The sequence below is a fragment of the Perca fluviatilis genome, chromosome 15 (genome assembly GCF_010015445.1).
Source record: "Perca fluviatilis chromosome 15, GENO_Pfluv_1.0, whole genome shotgun sequence".
Taxonomy (NCBI): Eukaryota; Metazoa; Chordata; class Actinopteri; order Perciformes; family Percidae; genus Perca; species Perca fluviatilis.
In genome coordinates this window covers 7,569,375-7,588,130 of record NC_053126.1, presented here as the reverse complement: position 1 = coordinate 7,588,130, position 18,756 = coordinate 7,569,375, and the positions used below count along the sequence as shown (strand labels likewise).

Below are 18,756 nucleotides of genomic sequence, written 5' to 3'. Positions count from 1 at the left end.
CTGATTCTCTCTATGTTTATCTTTTATTTACCCCTCTGTTTTTCCTCCCTCCTTATTTCCTCTCCATCTTTCCTCCACCACAGTTTCAGAACCCGTACGCATACTCGCCTCCGTTCCGTTTCGGGACGGTTCCAAACGGATCCACAGAGAGGAACATCAGGAAGAACTACCCCGCTATGCACCAGTACATGGTAAAATATCATCAAACCGGAGTCGTGGACGCACTTGTCAGCCTCAAAACGGGGTAAGGGAACACTGTGTATGCATGATTGTGAGGAGGCGCATTCCTTTACTAATCTGCGATCAAATACTATTTTCACTTTCTGCGAAATATTCACTTGTCAACCTAAAAAGAAACAACACTCTAGTGTGTGTGTGTGTGTGTGTGTGCGTGTGTGTGTGCACCTAAACATCGATGTGTGTGTAATTACACGTCTGTGATTGTATTTGCTTTCACATCTGTGTGTGTGTGTGTGTGTGTGTGTTTGTGTCTGTCTGTGACAGCTCCTCTGAGACTGGGGATGAATGGGCTTTCTCATTGGGAACAGCGGGAGCTATTTTTAGTACTGGTCTCTACAACGGGACTGGTGGGGGTGTGCTATGGAAGTATATTGATGACAAAAAAAATTTGAGAGAGCACAAAACAAATTCAAGCGCTACTCAGTCTGCAAGTCAAGCTTTGAGAGCGCACAGGGACAGATTTTTAAGAGCATAATTAGATTTGTGCACCACGGAGCACAGAAACGTGAGCAAACACAGAAACAGATCATTTGAACGTGTGAATAACTAGAGTTAACTCACTTCACTGGACTAAAATCACTTCAATTTGTTGGCAAATGATCTAGCTTTGAAACATAAAATATGTAAATCACTCGTTGTCCCTTTAAGCGGTTTCCAATCGGCCCTTCTTTTCAGTGTGTGTCCTGTTGCAGCTCTGAAGCTGCTAAAACAGCTGGAAAGAAATGAGACTGTGCATAACTGGGATTGCACTATCAAATCTAATTCCACTCTTACAAATCTGTGCCTGTGCTCTCTCAAATGTTGACTTGCAGACTGAGTAGCGCAAACAATTTGTTTTGTGCTCTTAGATCTTTTGTTGTCAATATATTTCCTTATTGCGTGTGTGTAAGAGAGGGAGTGAGGCTTATCACAAAGCTAACCAAGGACGGATTATAAGAGTGGAGGGTTTGGGCTTGGATGGATAGAAAAGTGAATGTAAAAGCTGTAAAAAGGAAGAGAGGAGCAAAGACAGAGGGGTGACTCTCATCACACCATCACATGGGAATAAGAGGATGGGGGGTGGGACAGGAGGCCAAGGGCAAAATGCCTGATTGGAGGAAATGAAGGAAGTGTGGAGGGCAGGAGGAAAGGGCCAAGCGACTAGAGAAGAAGAAAGCAGTAATGGAATGAAAAATGGAGGGCAACGGAAAAGGAAAAAAGGGGAAATTGAGGGTAAGAATAAAGAGGGGAATGGGAAGAGAGACAGAGTAGGGGGACAGGAAAGGAGATGGGGGAAAGGACATTAAGGAATGGAGAGATGACAGGGATAAAGAGAAAGAAATGGTGGAAAGGACCAGGTAAAGGACAAAAGGTTGATGAGGTGATATGACAAGAAGTTATTTCTGATAGGTTAATGGCTACCGGGTAGTATCCAATTAGAGTTCTCAGCTCGAAGGATGGGCTGCCTCACAAGGAGAGAGGGAGGGCCGGGAGGGGGGGGGCACATGCATCAAATATGAGGATGTTATTCTTGATCCATGATTTCCATGCAGATATGTCTTTCAGCTCATTCTCCCTCATCCATAAGTCATAAGTAAACTGGATGAAAACACGTAAAGACTGCTGCGTTTATAATACCCTCGCCTGTGTTGTTGTATTAACATACAGCACAGAGGTAAACACAAACACACACACACACACACACACACACACACATTAGGGGTGGCAGTAGCTCAGTCCATAGGGGAGTTGGGTTGGGAACCAGTTCCAGTCCCTGTACGTACCAAAAGTCAGGGTGTGGACTGGTAGCCGGAGAGGTGCCGGTTCACCTCCTTGAGCAAGACACCGAACCAACAACTGCTCGGGGCGCCTGTCCATTGTCAGCCTTGTCCCCCTCACTCTGACATCTCTCCTTTTGTGCATGTATAGGTTCTGAGCATGTGTGCATGTGTGTATTGCAGGCCTGTGTGTCATGTATGCTCTTTAATTTTCCTTGCAGGATTAATGAAGTTAATATAAAATTCTAATTCAAAAATACACACACACAAATATGCATACTTCGGTAAACTAATACGACATTCAAACAAGCACAAGCAAAATGCTTGATAAAAAGAATAAAAAGACACACGCTCATCTGTATCTGTACAGACAGTGCTAGGTGCAGGTGTGTGCAGCCAGTAATACCCTCATTGATAATTCTATTCTGTGGTATTAGCAGATGAGCAACACTGCAGCGTTCATCTGTTTAAGGCTCGATGGCTGGATTAGCTCTGATCACACATAATGCTGACAGGCTTTACACGCAAAATCTCTTTCAGCCACAAGAACCAAAACTATGCACCAGGGAGTTGAATTGATTTGATTACATTTTGGGTCCTAAATTACTCACAATACCAGCTAATTTTACAATATTGTATAAGTAAATGAATGACTATTGATTTGTTCTTACTGTTGCATTTATGTTTGTTTGTCTGTAGAAATGTAGCCTCATTCATTTTCAGTGGGACCACTGTGTCGGCACAGCGGGGATCCCAGTACAAAGGGCACTGGCAGAAAAGTGCAGGGTTGTTTGGCAAAAAAAGCTTCACACTCCACTGACAAGTCACTAGGGCTGGGCGATATGGAGAAAATCAAATATCACGATATTTTGGACCAAATACCTCAATATTGATACCGCAACGATATTTTAGTATTGACTATTGGTGCTTTCACAAAATATTTACACAATGAGATTTTTGATAAATAATCATCAGTAATGGAGTTCTAATAACTTAGTTGGTAAAGGCAAATAATAGAACAGTTACAACAGTCTGGTAAGTTGAGAAAATGACATCACTTTACTGTAATGCAGCCTTTAAAACCAGGAAAAGACAACACTTATGCCTATCGATATATTGCCCAGCTCTACAAGTCACATACATGAAAAAGCACACGGCAGGTAGAATATCATGATGTAGGATGATCTTGATTCTAACATGCAAATACAGATACAGAGGAGCAAAGGAGTTATTACTATTGTGATAACTTTCCAGTGTTTCCAGAGATTCAACGTGAAGATTCATGGCTTCTCCTGAGCCTTCAACCTGAACTGTTTGTATTTCTTTTCCCACGATTGCGGCCCCCTTGAGCTTTTATGATGTACTGCTGTTGTCAATCTGAAGACAGCCTTGCATGTTTTGAAACTCGGGGTGTTTAGGGTTTGAAATTGTGATTCCACTTTCAACTCAACAAAAAGTTTATGTATGTGCAAACAGGTATACCAAGAAAACATTTGATAATTTGTGAAGTCATTTTTAATTAGGCTTTTTAATGTAGCTCTGTTAAAATGTTTTCTTTGGGGTCCAGATGCTATTTGTACAGGCGCTCAAGTGACAGCCTATGTACTGCGCTGCAGAGTTTCCCCGTAGTGGTGTAAAATGCGATTCAGAGTCACACTAAATGGTAATTTAGTTCAAAATGTTTAAAGGTATAGAGAGAAAGTGGCGAGAAAATCTCTGCTGCTACATTTTATTCCCCCCAAAATGAAGGTGTGACATATTATGATGGCTGAATCCCTCTCCAAGCCATTAGAGCCACAATATGTCTGGCTGGCGTCTACAAACATGCACTCCCACATCCATGCTTACCAGTGTGTAGCCAGTCTGAAGTGTACACACACACACACACACACACACACACACACACACACACACACACACACACACACACACACACACACACACAGAGTTTCCTACATGTTTGAACACACAGCCTGCGTGAGGAGCCAGTGCTGGGTTAAGCTAATTACACAGCTGAACTATCGTCTGTGAGCCTCCGTTAGAGGGCTGGATCTGACATTCAGGAAATGCCAGCCAGTCACTGCACTATTAGCAGGGCTCTGTGTGTGTGTGTGTGTGTGTGTGTGTGTGTGTGTGTGTGTGTGTGTGTGTGTGTGTGTGTGTGTGTGTGTGTCTGTGTGTGTGTGTGTGTGTGTGTGTGTGTGTGTGTGTGTGTGTGTGTGTGTGTGGGTGGGGTGGGGGGAGTGGGTGTGGATGTGGGTGTGAGCCAGCACCGAGAGAGTAGCAGTTAGTAATGGCATCAGTTACATTGAAAATGTCAGTCTGAGTCTGGCATTTTTTTTATTTGTACATTTCACTTTCATGCAACCTGCTTATTTATGTGTGTGTTTGTCTGTGTGGAAAAAAAACATATATATATGTATATATATATATATATATATATATATATATATATACATATGCTCTGGGGCGCCTGTCCATTGTCAGCCTTGTCCCCTCACTCTGACATCTCTCCTTTTGTGCATGTATACACTTTATATATATATATATATATATATATATATATATATATATATATATATAAAAAAATATAGAGAGAGAGAGAGAGAGAGAGAGAGAGAGAGAGAGAGAGAGAGAGAGTGTAAATGTTTGTGTCTGTCTAAAGTTTGTTTAGGTCGTCCATTTGCCTCCAAGGTCCTATCATCAGTGAAGCATGCTGTATTGAACCGTAGCCACTCCCCACTGTGCCCTCTATGTGTTTGGTTACGCTTGGATAGCAGTCCTACTGGAGATGATTTAACACTTTAGAATCGACCAGCAAACAACACATTCTGAAAAATAAGCCCCTCTTCTGCTTGCGGTCCCCTTCTGTGCACTTCTTACTCACTCTCTTTAAAACAAACAAAAAAAAACAATTCAAACCCCTCATGCATCTTCATCCCCTTCCCTCTGTCTGTTTTCTTCTGTCTCTTTCCTCTGTTCTTTTTTCTCCTCTTTTGCAGGAAACTGGATGCCTTCATCTATGATGCTGCAGTGTTGAACTACATGGCCGGCAGAGATGAGGGATGTAAGCTGGTGACCATTGGCAGCGGGTAACCACAGCTTTAATTCTAAAGACACTTTAAGTGTGGATTGTCTTCACTTCATGGTCTGATCCTGCCATTCTTTGGTCCAAACCATTGTGGAAAGTTGTGGAAAGGGTTTGTTTGTGGTTGCAATGCACAGATACCTGTATATAAAAGCCACAGTGATTCTGAAATTGATTATTTTTTCACACATATAAAGTAAAAGTTCGACATTTTGGTAAATATATGGTTAATCGCTTTCTTGCTGAGAGTTAGATGAGAAGATTGACCTCCCTCGTTTTTATACAGTAAGTATGAAGCTACCACCAGCAGCCGGCTAACTTAGCTTAGCACAAAGACTGAAAAAAAGGGGGAAACAGCTAGCCTGCCTCTGTCCAAAGGTAACAAAATGTGTTTACCAGCTCATCTAAAGGGCACTAATTCATCCGTTGTATCTCGCCTGTTTAATCCACTTTGGGTTTACGTGTAGTGTAAGGTGCCATACAAATACAATTGACATTGACATTAATCTGTACAAAATAACAAGAGAAAAAACAACAAATCAGCATTTTACGGAGAGTGCAGTTTGACCGCCATTCAAATTCACTGAATTCATATTAGCATATTTAATGACCACAACATTTAATTTTTCTGAAATTTTGAGAAAGAATAGGCAGCATACATACACAACACTTTCATTATATATATGATGTTTATAATGATTATAATTATAGTATGTAGATTATTCAGTGGGCAGGTACATCTACGTTTTAAGTTTTAAAACAACACTCACCTGCCAATATGTACATTGTACGTATTATTGGTCATTGTCCATGCTTCCTCTTCTCTACACTGGCAGCAAAGAGATCCAATTTTAAATCAGTTGAACACTAAAATTGTTTTAAGAAGGGACCTCTTCAAGGCCAGTATGGAGCGGAGGGATGATTAAAGCGGCCAACCATGTTTGGATGTACATATGGGGCAGTATTGTTATACGATAGACCTGAGGGCAGACACTAAGACTGCTTTTCTTTGGGCCCAATCAAAACATTTAATTTTAGTCATTTTGATTGCATATGTGTGACCTAAATTTCCATGTTTTGTTTAATCCAAGTGACACCATTTAGAGCAGAGATATTCAAAAGGCGGGTTTGTTTTTTTCTAAATTTAAAATGTCCCAACATGAATCCAACATATTATTAGCAACTGTAAATCAGCCTAATATTAAAACATTATTCATAAAATCATGCCAACAAATATTATTTTAATAGCTTAGTATTCCAAGCACTAAAAAGGTACTTATAATGGCTTTAGGCTGACATGTTATTGTAGGCCCAGTTTAATATGCAACTTCATTTTCTACAATATATGTAGTAGGGGGTCCCTGCTCCATCTCTCTTTCAGTTAAGGGGTCCGTGGCTTAAAAAAACGTTGAAGACCCCAGCTTTAGAGGAATAAAGGTAGTGATGTTTGTTTAAAGGTTAAAGTATGTTTTTTGTGTGTTTGTTTGTGTGTGTGTGTGGTGTGTGTGTGTGTGCGTTTGTGTGTGTTTGGATATGCTTGTGTTCAGGTACATCTTTGCTACCACCGGTTACGGCATTGCTCTACAGAAAGGCTCCTATTGGAAACGACAGGTGGATCTGGCTATCCTGGCCATCATCGGAGACGGTGAGAAGCACACTCGCACGGCGTTCTCATACAAAAATTTAAAGTGCATGACGCTATCCACGAAGGCAAAAGGTTACATTGTACCTTGCCACCATTGTAATTCATGCACATGTACACACACACACACACACACACACACACGCGCTCATCTCTACTGCCTTGTCTGCTGACAGCACAAAGGGAAAGCAGTGAAGTATAAATAGTCCTTTGATGTTATTCTGGACACAAAAGGCTGCTCTAAACAGAGGGCAGAGTGTGTTAGTTATTCTAATATATTCCTCTCTGCAGCACCAGATCTGCTTGTGTGTGTGTGTGTGTGTGTGTGTGTGTGTGTGTGTGTGTGTGTGTAAGCATTACTCTATCAGAATCACCACATTCCTTTATTACAGTAGCTTCAGAAGTTCTTACATAAACAATTTCCAACTGCATAACAGAGAGAAAGCGAGGCAGCTCAAGCTTTTAGTGACAGATTCATTTACATTTTACATCGGAAGCATTTTGCTGATGCGAGTGTTCACAGCCACTCACATTAAGTGCACTGAAGTTGATTAAATGAACATTGGTGTCACAATAATCCTCTCTAACCAAATCTTATCAGGGCTGCAGAGCATACAGGCCACACTAATTTTTTGAAAAACATCTGGTTCAGTGTTTTTGTTGTGCTTAGCTTCCTTCCCCCTATTAATAATCCCATTCAATCTTTTTACACTTTTTTCTTTTAGCGGAGTCATTCGATATACAACTTACTAATGGTGTTTAAAATCTGCATTCTCTATGCACCATACTAATGACTTCAGCGTTCGTAAGGAAAATAAGATAAAAGTCATAAGGGAAAAAGGAAAGGTGAGAAGAAAATAGAGAGATAGCAAATGGGGAAAAGAGATACAAAAACTGCAAAGAAAGTGTGTGGTAGAGGAAAAGAGAAAGATTGATGGAGAAAATGATGACAGAGACAGAAAAACTAGACAGTGTGCGTGCGTGATGGCCAGTGAGAGGTCGAAGAGTGGACGAGGCAGGGAGTACGGTACGAGAGGAAGACGAGGAAAGACTGTGTGTCAGGTAGATAGAGAGAGAAATTTGGGGAGTGAGAAGAGGGCAAGTCCTTGACAGATGACAGTGACTCTGTGTCTTGGCAGATGCTACTTGATCAGATAGACACAACGTGGGTGGAGAGCATATGGCTTTTCACGGACATAGAGACGATGTGTTCAGGGAAGAGTGGAAGAAGGTGAAAGACGGACAGATGGACAGACAGACAGACAGACAGACAGACAGACAGACAGAGACAACAACAACATCATGGTCTGGCGCAGATATGGCTAAGCAAACTGCAGGTCTCACCTTTTCGTTGAGGGTTAAAAAAAAATTACATTTTGGCATGATATACTGTAATGGGAATACTGTTGTTTTATGCAGTACCTGTTTGGCAATATGGAAATGTAACTAATTTGTGCTCTCACTACTTGTTCAATCCCAGTTTCAGACAGCGCAATCCTGATCAAATGTACCTGTCTTGGAGCAGCAGCAATAGTCCAAATTCATACATTTTGACAGTGTAGCAAGATTGTAATCTGTCAGACCAGTCTGGGTCTGGAACTATTTGTGCTCAGCTCGACCATTTATGAGGTTACTTCAGTGTGCAGATAAGCACTCTGAAGAAACTTACATTAAGCGAATGTCCTGAACTGGAATGGATTTCGTGTTTGTGGTTCGTAACAATGTAATGGAGAACACAGGAAAGCAAAAAGTTGTGTTACTGCTCTCACACGTCTTATAATAAATGTGTGTTTTTTTCTCCCAGCTTAAACATTTTTAAAAGCCCTGGAAGTGTGGATGAAACTTGTAGAGACGTGTGTTCCTGTGTTCCAACTGACTGGTCACCAGACTATTGCGTGAGCCGTCTGACTGACGAAAAGAGAACAAAATTTGAATTTCAGCAATACTTTGCCCCCAGAGTCAGAGCACCAGTGCAGCCAGTCGCAGCTCCCCAAAGCTTTTCCCTTTGAATGCACACGATTTAAAAAAGAAAAGAAAAAAAAGAGCCCTGAAAAGAAGTGACCTGTTGATACCTAAAGATCTCATTTCTCTTCATTCTCTTTTGCTGCCAATTCCAAGCATGTCATAATGTCATATTAAAAAAGATATACGGTGGCTACATCCATTTGTGTATTTGTGAATCAAACAGGAGACAAATTCTTCTCAATTGTCCGAAAGGTTTAATGATGTTTTAGAGTGTCTGCACCCTGAAGACATCGAGCTGAACACCACCATGATATTTGTCTTTCCCCACTAGCAGCCTTAGTTATCCAGCCCTGAATGACACAGATTGGATTAGCCACGCGCCAAATGTCACAGAGGAAGCCGGAGAGGGAGGGTGGGCTGAGGGGAGGAATCACAGAGTGAGGGATGACAAAAGATAAGGTCTTTGTTGCTTTCTACCTTTCTTTCATTAACACTAAAGAAACAATATGGTTGCCCTATCAGGCAACATGGAGGGGCTGGCGAAAAACCTAACAGTTAAAGAAATATATTAGCATTCAACCTTTATAGGTTGACACAGATATTTTTAAACTAAATTCACCCAAAACGCAGATATTGTTTGCCACAATCAAGTATGAAAATACATGAAAAATCTCAACAGCCATTCGATTTGGGGTTCAAAAACTACTGAAATACAATTTATACAGTATGATACTTCACATCTGATTTTAAAATAATACAAATTAAGACTCTCTTTGCAGATGATATCATGTATTACCATCAATTTATAGTAAATAACATCATGTCATAATAAATAACATTTTTTTAATTTTAAAAGATTCAACAGCAGCTTTTATAGGATGGTTTTATATACATGCACGGTGACTTCAGTAGTAATTCTAAATGTAAATCCACGTCTTATATAATGTAGTTCAGGGTATTAACATATGTCTACCCTTAAAGCTATAGTGCGTAGTTTCTGTCTCCCCCGTGAGGAATTCTTAGTAATGACGGCAAAACTGTCGGCACATCCCCATGATACAAACCTTCCGTGATCGTGCACCACCCCCCACCCCTCCTCCACGCAGTTACTAGTAGCCAAGGGGGACACGGAGGATTCAAAAAACATGATGGACTCTTCAGAAGAGGTAATTATCTTTGCTCGATTTTCTGCACACGAAAGTTGCCGGACGACATCATTTTTTGAACATAGCCATACTGAGAAATACAGAAAGAGTTGTGTGGAGCTGAGAGTTCGAATTAGCTTTGTATCAACTCATTTAGGAATGGCTTGAATGAAACGGAGGTTCCTTAATATAAAAACGCTACGCACTAAAGCTTTAAAATTCATCTGTTGAGGCGTTTTCAAACCCCAGTGAGCCGTTCGGTAAAGGATTTGAGCCTCTCTCTGCTCTTTTGCTTTTCAGGTGAAATGGAGGAACTAGAAGCCCAGTGGCTGACAGGAATTTGCCACAACGAGAAGAATGAGGTGATGTCCAGTCAGCTTGATGTGGACAACATGGCTGGGGTCTTCTACATGCTGGCCACGGCCATGGGGCTCTCCCTCATCACCTTTGTGTCTGAGCATCTCTTCTATTGGAGGCTTAGATATTGCTTCACTGGGGTTTGCACCGGCACACCAGGTCTTCTCTTCTCCATCAGTAGGGTAAGGACCAGTTTTTTCATAGGAGGTGTCTGTTTGCATGTGCAGGCGTGTTCTACAAGCATTGTTTGGCCTTTGTTTGGGTTTGGGAGAACAAAAACCTGCTACAGCTTTACACAGAATTAAAATTGTAGTCAAATCAAGACATATTTTTGGATATAACAGTCCTAAATTTGGCCCAAGAGTCAACTCACAAAAAAACATTGAGGACGTGCATATGTGAGTATGTGGCTGTGTGAATATCTGGGCCTGGGGTGGTCTGACTGGGTTAACAGTGGTTGCGTTCAAGGCTTTAAGGCGAAACAAACCACTGCAACTATACAGGGGGTTAATGCTGCATTATTGGGGTCAGACAGCTCTATCTTAGTTCTATTTTCTCTCAGCGGAATAAGAGAGCAGAGCACATGCACACACACATGCAGAGAAAGAGAGCTACTGCTAAACTAAGAAACCAAGTGAAAGAAGGGTAGAGGAGGGAGTGCTGCACAAAGGAGAAGAGGGGTGGAGACGGGAGCGGGGGATCACGAGGCAGCCCTGAATATCGACAAAAATAGATCCTTATTGCAGCATGTTTTTGGGTGAAATCACGGCAACCCATGCTAAATCAATCTATTCTCCCTCAGTCTGTTGAAAGGTCAGCATTCTCCCTTGTTGCGTGTGAGAACAGACGACATGGATGTGCATCCCTAAAAGCACTGCAGTGTCTCTGCACTATTTTTGAGGCAGAGTGTGACTCAAAGTTAACAGGGGTAGTGAGGAGACAAAAACTTTTAGAAAAGATAAAGTGAGATTCTTGAAAAAGACGTTGTTTCAAAGCCATTCTCAAGAGTGATTTAGGGCAAGAGACATCCTTAATGGCCTTTTTTGTGTTGATTAGCTCAACGAAATGTGTGCTGAACCAAAAAAGCACTTTGAATTTGTTAAAGTGATTAATGCCTTTTAAGGATGTATACGTGAGGTAGGTAATGGTCTCAGTTAGGAAAAAAATTGTCTTTGTTCTTTGAACCGTAAAATGAGAGCTCCAATACATCACTGTTAGTCAGTTGTAGTGATGGTAATTTCTCCTGTTTACAGTTTAATATTTTCTCTGTCACCTCTGGAGTGCCTGTAATGGAGGCTTGGGGCATAGAGTTTTGAGTGATATTGTAACCAGTTTGTCATATTTTCAAGTCATTGTTGATTCAGGTTATTAGATGGATTATATTAACTGTAAGACTGGTATATATTTGCAAACAGTTGTACTGTTGAATTGATGGAGCTGCAGAAAGACTCTCATTGCATTGCATCATATTTTGCCTGTGTGTCCCCTTTAGAAAATATACACTGGCGGGGCTGCATTTAGCCTGGTTGGATTATTTTTTAGCAACATTCTGTGTGTGTTTTGTTGTCTTGGTGTGTTTATGATTAAGTCAGAATCCTTTCTACTTCAGAATGTCCCAAATTATGATGTTGTTTTTACTGCACCATCCTCTTATATTGTTCAGAAGATTCATATCTTTACCAAAACAAATGTATATCTTTACTGAGGAGCGCAGTTCGATTTGTTTTAACTAACGATTCTGTTTCAGAGAAAATGAAAGAAAGCCTAATTTAATACTATTTCAAGTTTGTGTTAATGGTGATAAAATACTGCGTTGATTTGCTAAATCGCCACCAATTTATTAAATTTAATGAAACATACAGACCACAAATATGTTTGTCCAGAGTAGATAACTAATAATTGTTTGTCTTTCTCCATTTCTCGCTCAATCTTTCTTTATGTTTGATTCTCCCTCTCTTCCATTTGATCTCTTTCCTTCTCCTACTCCTCTCTCATTTTTTGTCCTGTGACATTTTTTGTCCTCCATTCACTTTATCATCCATTTGTCTCCATACAGGGAATCTGGAGTTGCATCCATGGAGTCCACATTGACATGAAGAAAAAGTCAGATCTGGACTTTAGCCCCCAGGACAAAATGCTTAAGCTCATTAAATCAGCAAAACAGATGACCAACATGTCTAACCTGAGTGGCTCCCGCATGAACTCACCCAAACGTGAGTTCATGCACTCAGCTGGTCCCATGATCATGGACATGATGGCAGAGAAGGGCAACTTTATCTATGCTGACAACCGCAGCTATGCTCCAAAAGATATGATCTATGGGGACACTGGTGACCTGCAGTCTTATCTTGCTAACCGCCACAAAGACCACCTTAACAACTACATCTTCCAGGGTGGCCAGCATCCTCTGACCCTAAATGATGCCAATCCCAACACAGTAGAGGTGGCAGTGAGTGCTGACTCAGTCCAGACCAATGCCAAGCCGCCCCGGACCCTGTGGAAAAAGTCAGTGGACACACTTCGTTCAGGGCCTCCTGGGCCCCCTCCGATGCCTGACATGCTGATGCCAGATTCACGAATGTCGATGAAGACACAGCGCTACCTCCCTGAGGACGCAGCCCACTCTGACATCTCCGACTGTTCCAGTAGAGCAGCCTCCTACAAGGACCCAGAAAACAACAAGCACCTGAAGCCCAAGGACAACTTAAAAAAAAGACCGATGACGTCAAAATACCCAAGGGACTGCAGTGAGGTAGAGCTGTCCTACTTAAAGACTAAGCAGGTCACCGGTGGAACCAACCAAACTGGGAGAGGAGGAGGAGGAGAGAAAATTTACACTATTGACTCAGAACGAGAGCTGAGCCTGCACTCAGACCCCATTCACTATCGTGAGAGTCGTGGCCTCGCTGCAGACGATTTGGATTATCCCGAGATCTACTCCGACCACAGTGACAACTATAGGAAGTGTGAGCAGCCCATCATTCATCTGAACTCCTCGCCTTTGCATCATACCGATTCAGATCTTCTACCAGACCCAACTTACTCTAAACACTACACCATGAAAGAGAAAAACATTGTCCTGTCCCCACATGAATCCATCGACCGCTATAAACAGACACACTGTCGTTCCTGCTTGTCAAAAGTGAGTGCTAGCTACCCACCGGGAGCGCCATACACTCCTGCTGTACCTGCTGCAGCTTCTGCCACACGCTCACCCTATAATCGGTGTGAAGCATGCCTCCACACAGCCAACCTGTATGACATTAGTGAGGACCAGCTCCTTGCAGACCCCTTGGTCAGTCCCACCAGGCACCACCAACAGCAGCAGCAACCAGATGAAATGTTTGGTCTGTACTGGCCACAGACAGATGGGCCACATGTTCAAAAGAGAAACCGCTTGAGGCTGAGTCGTCAGCACTCCTTTGACAACATCATGCTTGAAAAGCCCAAGGATGTAGACCTGGGCCGACCGGCACGCAGCGTCAGCCTCAAGGAGAAGGATCGCTTCTTGGACTCCACATCTGACTCGCACTATGCGAACCTCTTCGGCATGCGTCCCTACTCCGGCAGACTGTTTGGCACCGGGTCCAAATCAATGCTGTTTAACCACAACCTGGAGGAGAGCAAGAGGAGCAAGTCCCTGTACCCGGCCCATGGCTCGGAAAACCCTTTCCTCAGCCACTCGCTGAGGGATGACACCAGCAGCAGACTGGTCCATGGGCGTAGCTCCTCTGATATTTACAATCAGCTGGCGGTGGCCTCACCTGCAGCGGCTGTCGGAGCGCCCCCCATCAAAACACGCAACGATGCGAACAATCTCCGCTCTTCCGTTAAATCCACCACTTCATACTGCTCACGGGATGGGCGGATAGCCAATGACATGTACAATAAAGAGCATGTGATGCCTTACTCAGCCAATAAGACTAGTGCATACCCGGCCCCACGTGGCGTCCTAAACTCAGCCCAGTTCAGCAATAGACGGGTGTATAAAAAAATCCCCAGTCTGGAGTCAGATGTTTAGTTGACATAAGAAATGATGTGTTCTCTCCTCCTTACTGCTCTCTGGGTTTGTATTATAATTTATCAACTATGTTATCCACCAAGGGATGCCATAGCCACACTACGTTTTTCTTCTTCTCTTCGACATTGTAATCCAAAAGAACTCGTGCCCACTTGGGTACGACGGTACTACTACTACTACTACTACTACTCTCTTTGCAGATGATATCATAATTTTTGTCCATTCTCTGCCATGTACCAATGAGTTGGCTGCATGGCTGGCACGCTGCCATAAGGTATCCTGGTATAAAGGGGAGGGGAATCATTAGCCCCATAGGTTTTAAAAAGGTTTAGGAAATGGCATAGTCCCATGATTGGGACAGAGAAGGCCTAATTTACAGTAAAGGAGGACTCCTACAGAGGTTGTTTGTAAGGAGGCATTTGATTTGTGATTAAAATGTGTGAGAAAGTGGTGAGGAGGATGGGAGAAAGTATATGAGAGGGGAATTAGAGGGAGAGAGAGAGAGGGGTTAACCCCTACTCCTTCCCCCCTTTTTCCTTTTCACCTCCACTGTCAAGCTTGCAGCTTGCTAGTTGAGGAGAAGAGGCCTGACAGAGAGACCAGATGGGCACGTTTGATGTCATGGCCAGACATGGAGGCGTCCCAGGAGGGCAGGGGCATCACAGTGAGCTAGTCCAACGGTCTGCTGCTTGTTACTCTGACAAATATGGCCACTGAGGCACCTGGCAGTGCAAGAGGAGAGGGAGGGAGAAAGGAGATGAGCGGCTAAATGGCACAAAGTGGAGCCTCCAGTTGTTTGTGGCAGTAAGGTATCGGTGTGCTTGGTCAGAGTTTGGTTTTATGTGTTAAGCCCATGCTAAGGGACATGATAGTGATGAGAAGCTGAGAGTAATGTAGGTGCTATCAATGAATAATGTTTACAGACTGACAGATAAAAAAGACAAACTGACAAAATCTCTGATAGAAAATGACACACAAGCAGGGAAACCTGAGGCAATTGGTGGGCATTTCATTTATGGCTCTGCACATAGAAAAATAATTGCAAAGTATTGCTTTTTTATTCTATTAAACTATAAGATTTATTAGGGATTCTGGCATCCGGATCCCCCTATGTAGGATTTTAGTGTTTGCTTATTTGGTAGCACAATAGCCATTAGTTTTAAAACCTCTCTCCCACATTTGCTTTTGAAAAAACATAGCTTTCTGAAAAATACCATCAAGAGTAGTAGTTTATTTTGCATGTGTTGATTTTTTTCTGTGTCGGAGATGACAAAATACACACAAATACACTCTTAGACACATATTTTACATGTTTTTGAAAAGGGACTGTCTTGCCAGGGATGGTGGATGGATACTTGTACAATCGAAACCTTTATCCTGACCTTTGTGCTTAGTAAATCAGTGTCATGCTGTGGCTCCTGCTGCAAAAGAGCAAGACAATGGTGGAAGGGAAGAGAGCAAAGAGGATATAAACAAGGGAGAAAAGGATGAAATGACAACTGTGTCCATGAAAACCTTATCTGAGTTGGGGAGGGAGTGGGCGCCGATGTGTTTTTGTCTTTTGACCTCCCAGAGAAACAGGGTATTACCTATTAAAAAAAAAATACATTGACGATTCCTTCCTTCTTTCCTCCTTCCTTCTTCCCTTCCTTAAACAACATGACACATCACTAGAGTGAATGACTATAGAACTACTTCACTTTATTTCTTTTGGCTTTTGTAAAATTGAACTTTGATTGGGTTTGTTTGGTTGGTTACTTTTGGTTGGATAGCAGAGCTATACGGTATCTAACCACTACAGTCAACGGGATTGGTTTAACAATTATTGATAATCAATTACCGTTGGTCCGGAGTCAACCAAGCTCTTGAGAATCTGAAGATTACTTGAGATAGATCCCTTGTTTACCTTCATAGCGTTGTTTGGACTGGGCAAGATGGAGGAGGATGGAGCCGAGGAGGCTCCACTGTTATGTGCTCATCAATCATGTATCCATCTTCGTGTGGAGTAAGTTGTGTCTCTGCATGGCAGAACTCGGGTAAGCTTGAAGTCTTAACCAGAACATTTGGTTCCTAAACTGATTGTTTATGTATTTGTTTGTTTGTTCTTTTTCATAACACTTAGCAGTAAAGACTTGCACATGCACATTCTTCCATGTACACGTGTGCCCACAAAAAAAACCTGCTTTTTTTTATAGTATTATGCTGTACAAATAGTACAGTCAAAAGAAAACCATGTAACCATCTTAACTGACTTGATTGATTTGCTTGATTGATTGGATTCACAAAGCCAAATTGTATCAAATAAAATACCTCAGGATGATTCTGTGCATTTTGGGGGGAGCTTCAACCGTAGCAACAGAACAGTATGCGGCGCAGATTTTTTTGTAGAAAAAGAAATTATAAAAAAAAAAAAAAAAAAAAAAGATTAAGAAAAACAACTGATTTGTAACGGCCGCAAAGCAGAATCAAACTTTTCTCCTTTTGATGTTTACCAGTCCTAGGTCTTCCAGTTCGGCTCTTTGCCCGGGCTCATGCAACCCAAGTAAAGTGAGAAGAGGAAGTGAAGAAGGGATGGCAGTAGGGGGATTTAGGTGGTTTTTGCTCAGTGAGGGGTGGGTTGCGTGCAGCTTCACTCCTGAGCGCCCTCAACAGAATGGGGGATGTTACTTGAACGTCCAAATCCTGAAAAGCTACCCTTATATGGAATAATCAAGCAGGAATCTCTTTTCTCTCAATGGTTTTTAACGGCAGTCGACTGCATTCGCCACTGTGTTTCAATTGAAGCTCCATGTTTAACAGCCGCGGTCATAACGCCCTTTTTGTATTCTTGGAATACTGCAGTGAACCTCTCCTCTCCTAATCAATCAGCTTACCCGATGTTGACTGACGAGCAACATTTGTCTTTCTTTGCATCTTATCTGCATATTTATTATTATGATCATATTTATCTCCACATGCTGCTTGTGTGAGCTGACCAGTGAACAATATGCACATGTAAAAAATATCAAACGGCACCCTCGCGTTTTATGAACTCATGATGATTTGTTCGATTTGTTCTACTTTTACAGAACTGTCATGTAAACTGATGCTGTTTTATGTTCAAACACACACTCACTCACACACACACACACATGCACTCACACACACATACATACATACACACACACACACTCACTCTCTCTCTCTCTCTCTCTCTCAGACACACCCTTGTGATGACAACCCTGCTCTTTTTAATGACAAAAATGTATTTTAATTACATTTAATGATAAATAATGAGGTGATGGCATGCAACCCAAGATGTAACAATTTTAATGTTTTATGTTTCTTTTTTCTGTTTCTTTTTTTTTTTGTTATGATGTTATGATCACTAATGCGTTGTAACCAGGTGTGAGTATATACATATTTGAGAGAAAAAAAATGATCTATGTTTAACACAATGAAGATGCTGCTGCTGTTTTGGGGGAGAAGACGAGGACCTGACCCTAGCGCAACTTCCTCATTGGATGACCGGTCTTTTATCAGGCCACGGTTTTGCTCAATGGGGTGGCGGGTCAGGGGTCAGGGCTTGGTTTGGTACGGCAGGACATCCTTGCTCTTCCTCCAATGGCAGGTGAGAATTACTGTATCACCAGCTCTGCTTCTCTCTTCCCTCTCCTTCATGTGTAGTCAGGACTTCAACTGTAAAGAAGATAAAAGAAAAAAAAAGCAACCCTCTACTTTGAGTCTGCTATCCCTCCAAAGATACGAGACCTTTTTCTTTATGGTTTGCTGTAAGAATAGAGCTTTTTTTTTTTTAAACTAATACTTCCTCAAAGACTTTTAAGGAACTATTTTGAATATATTTAGAAATGACACCTGTATACATCGCTTGTAAATTCATACTGGAATACATCATCATGGAGAATTATAAATGATAAAGAGTAAAAACAATATTTTTTGTGTGAATTTCACAGGAGCTCTTCTGTACAGTGGCACTGTTTCTCTCTCTCTCTTTCTCTCTCTCTTTCTCTTTCTCTCTTTCTCTCTTTCTCTCTTTCTCTCTCTCCCTCTCTCTGTAGAGCGACTAGAATAAAACTTCACCATTCACAACGTTTGCTGTCCTGTCAAAATTCACATTATACACACCAGGCTCTGTGTCTGCCTCACTTATAAGACAGTAATCACTTTTGTCAGCTGATGCTGCTGACAAATTATTTTACAGGTAATGTAAAAAAAAGAAAATAAATGCTGGCTGATTGTCCTATGACTCCTACGACTTAATCGCTACTGTGATTAAGTTGTTTTACCATCAAGAGTAGTTTTTAAAATCTGTAATTTTACTTTTACTCAAGTACATTTTGTGTAAACCAAATCAGTTACTAAGTAAAAAAACGAAATAAAAAATTTCTCTAACTTTGTTTTGGCAAAATATCTGACAACAAACTCAACTCCAAATGGTTTTAAGTTGCTTTTTTCAAGGTTTTTGTCTCTTTTTTTTTTACTGTTTAGGCTCTGGGCCCTTAACAAATTGCAAAAAACTATGATTTAATTAAATAAGTATA

At 41.6% G+C, this 18,756-nt stretch overlaps 1 protein-coding gene across 1 annotated transcript in view; it reads left to right on the top strand.

The window, feature by feature from the left end:
• Positions 1-18,305, top strand: part of grin2aa (glutamate receptor, ionotropic, N-methyl D-aspartate 2A, a) — a 154,089-nt gene extending 135,784 nt beyond the window's left edge. Inside the window, exons 11-15 of the mRNA XM_039824234.1 lie at positions 84-244; positions 5,000-5,089; positions 6,633-6,730; positions 10,138-10,376; positions 12,251-18,305. Coding sequence (XP_039680168.1) covers positions 84-244; positions 5,000-5,089; positions 6,633-6,730; positions 10,138-10,376; positions 12,251-14,215 — 2,553 coding nt within the window. The 3' untranslated portion in view covers positions 14,216-18,305. The remainder of the gene's footprint in view (positions 1-83; positions 245-4,999; positions 5,090-6,632; positions 6,731-10,137; positions 10,377-12,250) is intronic.
• The last annotated feature ends 451 nt before the right edge of the window (positions 18,306-18,756 follow it).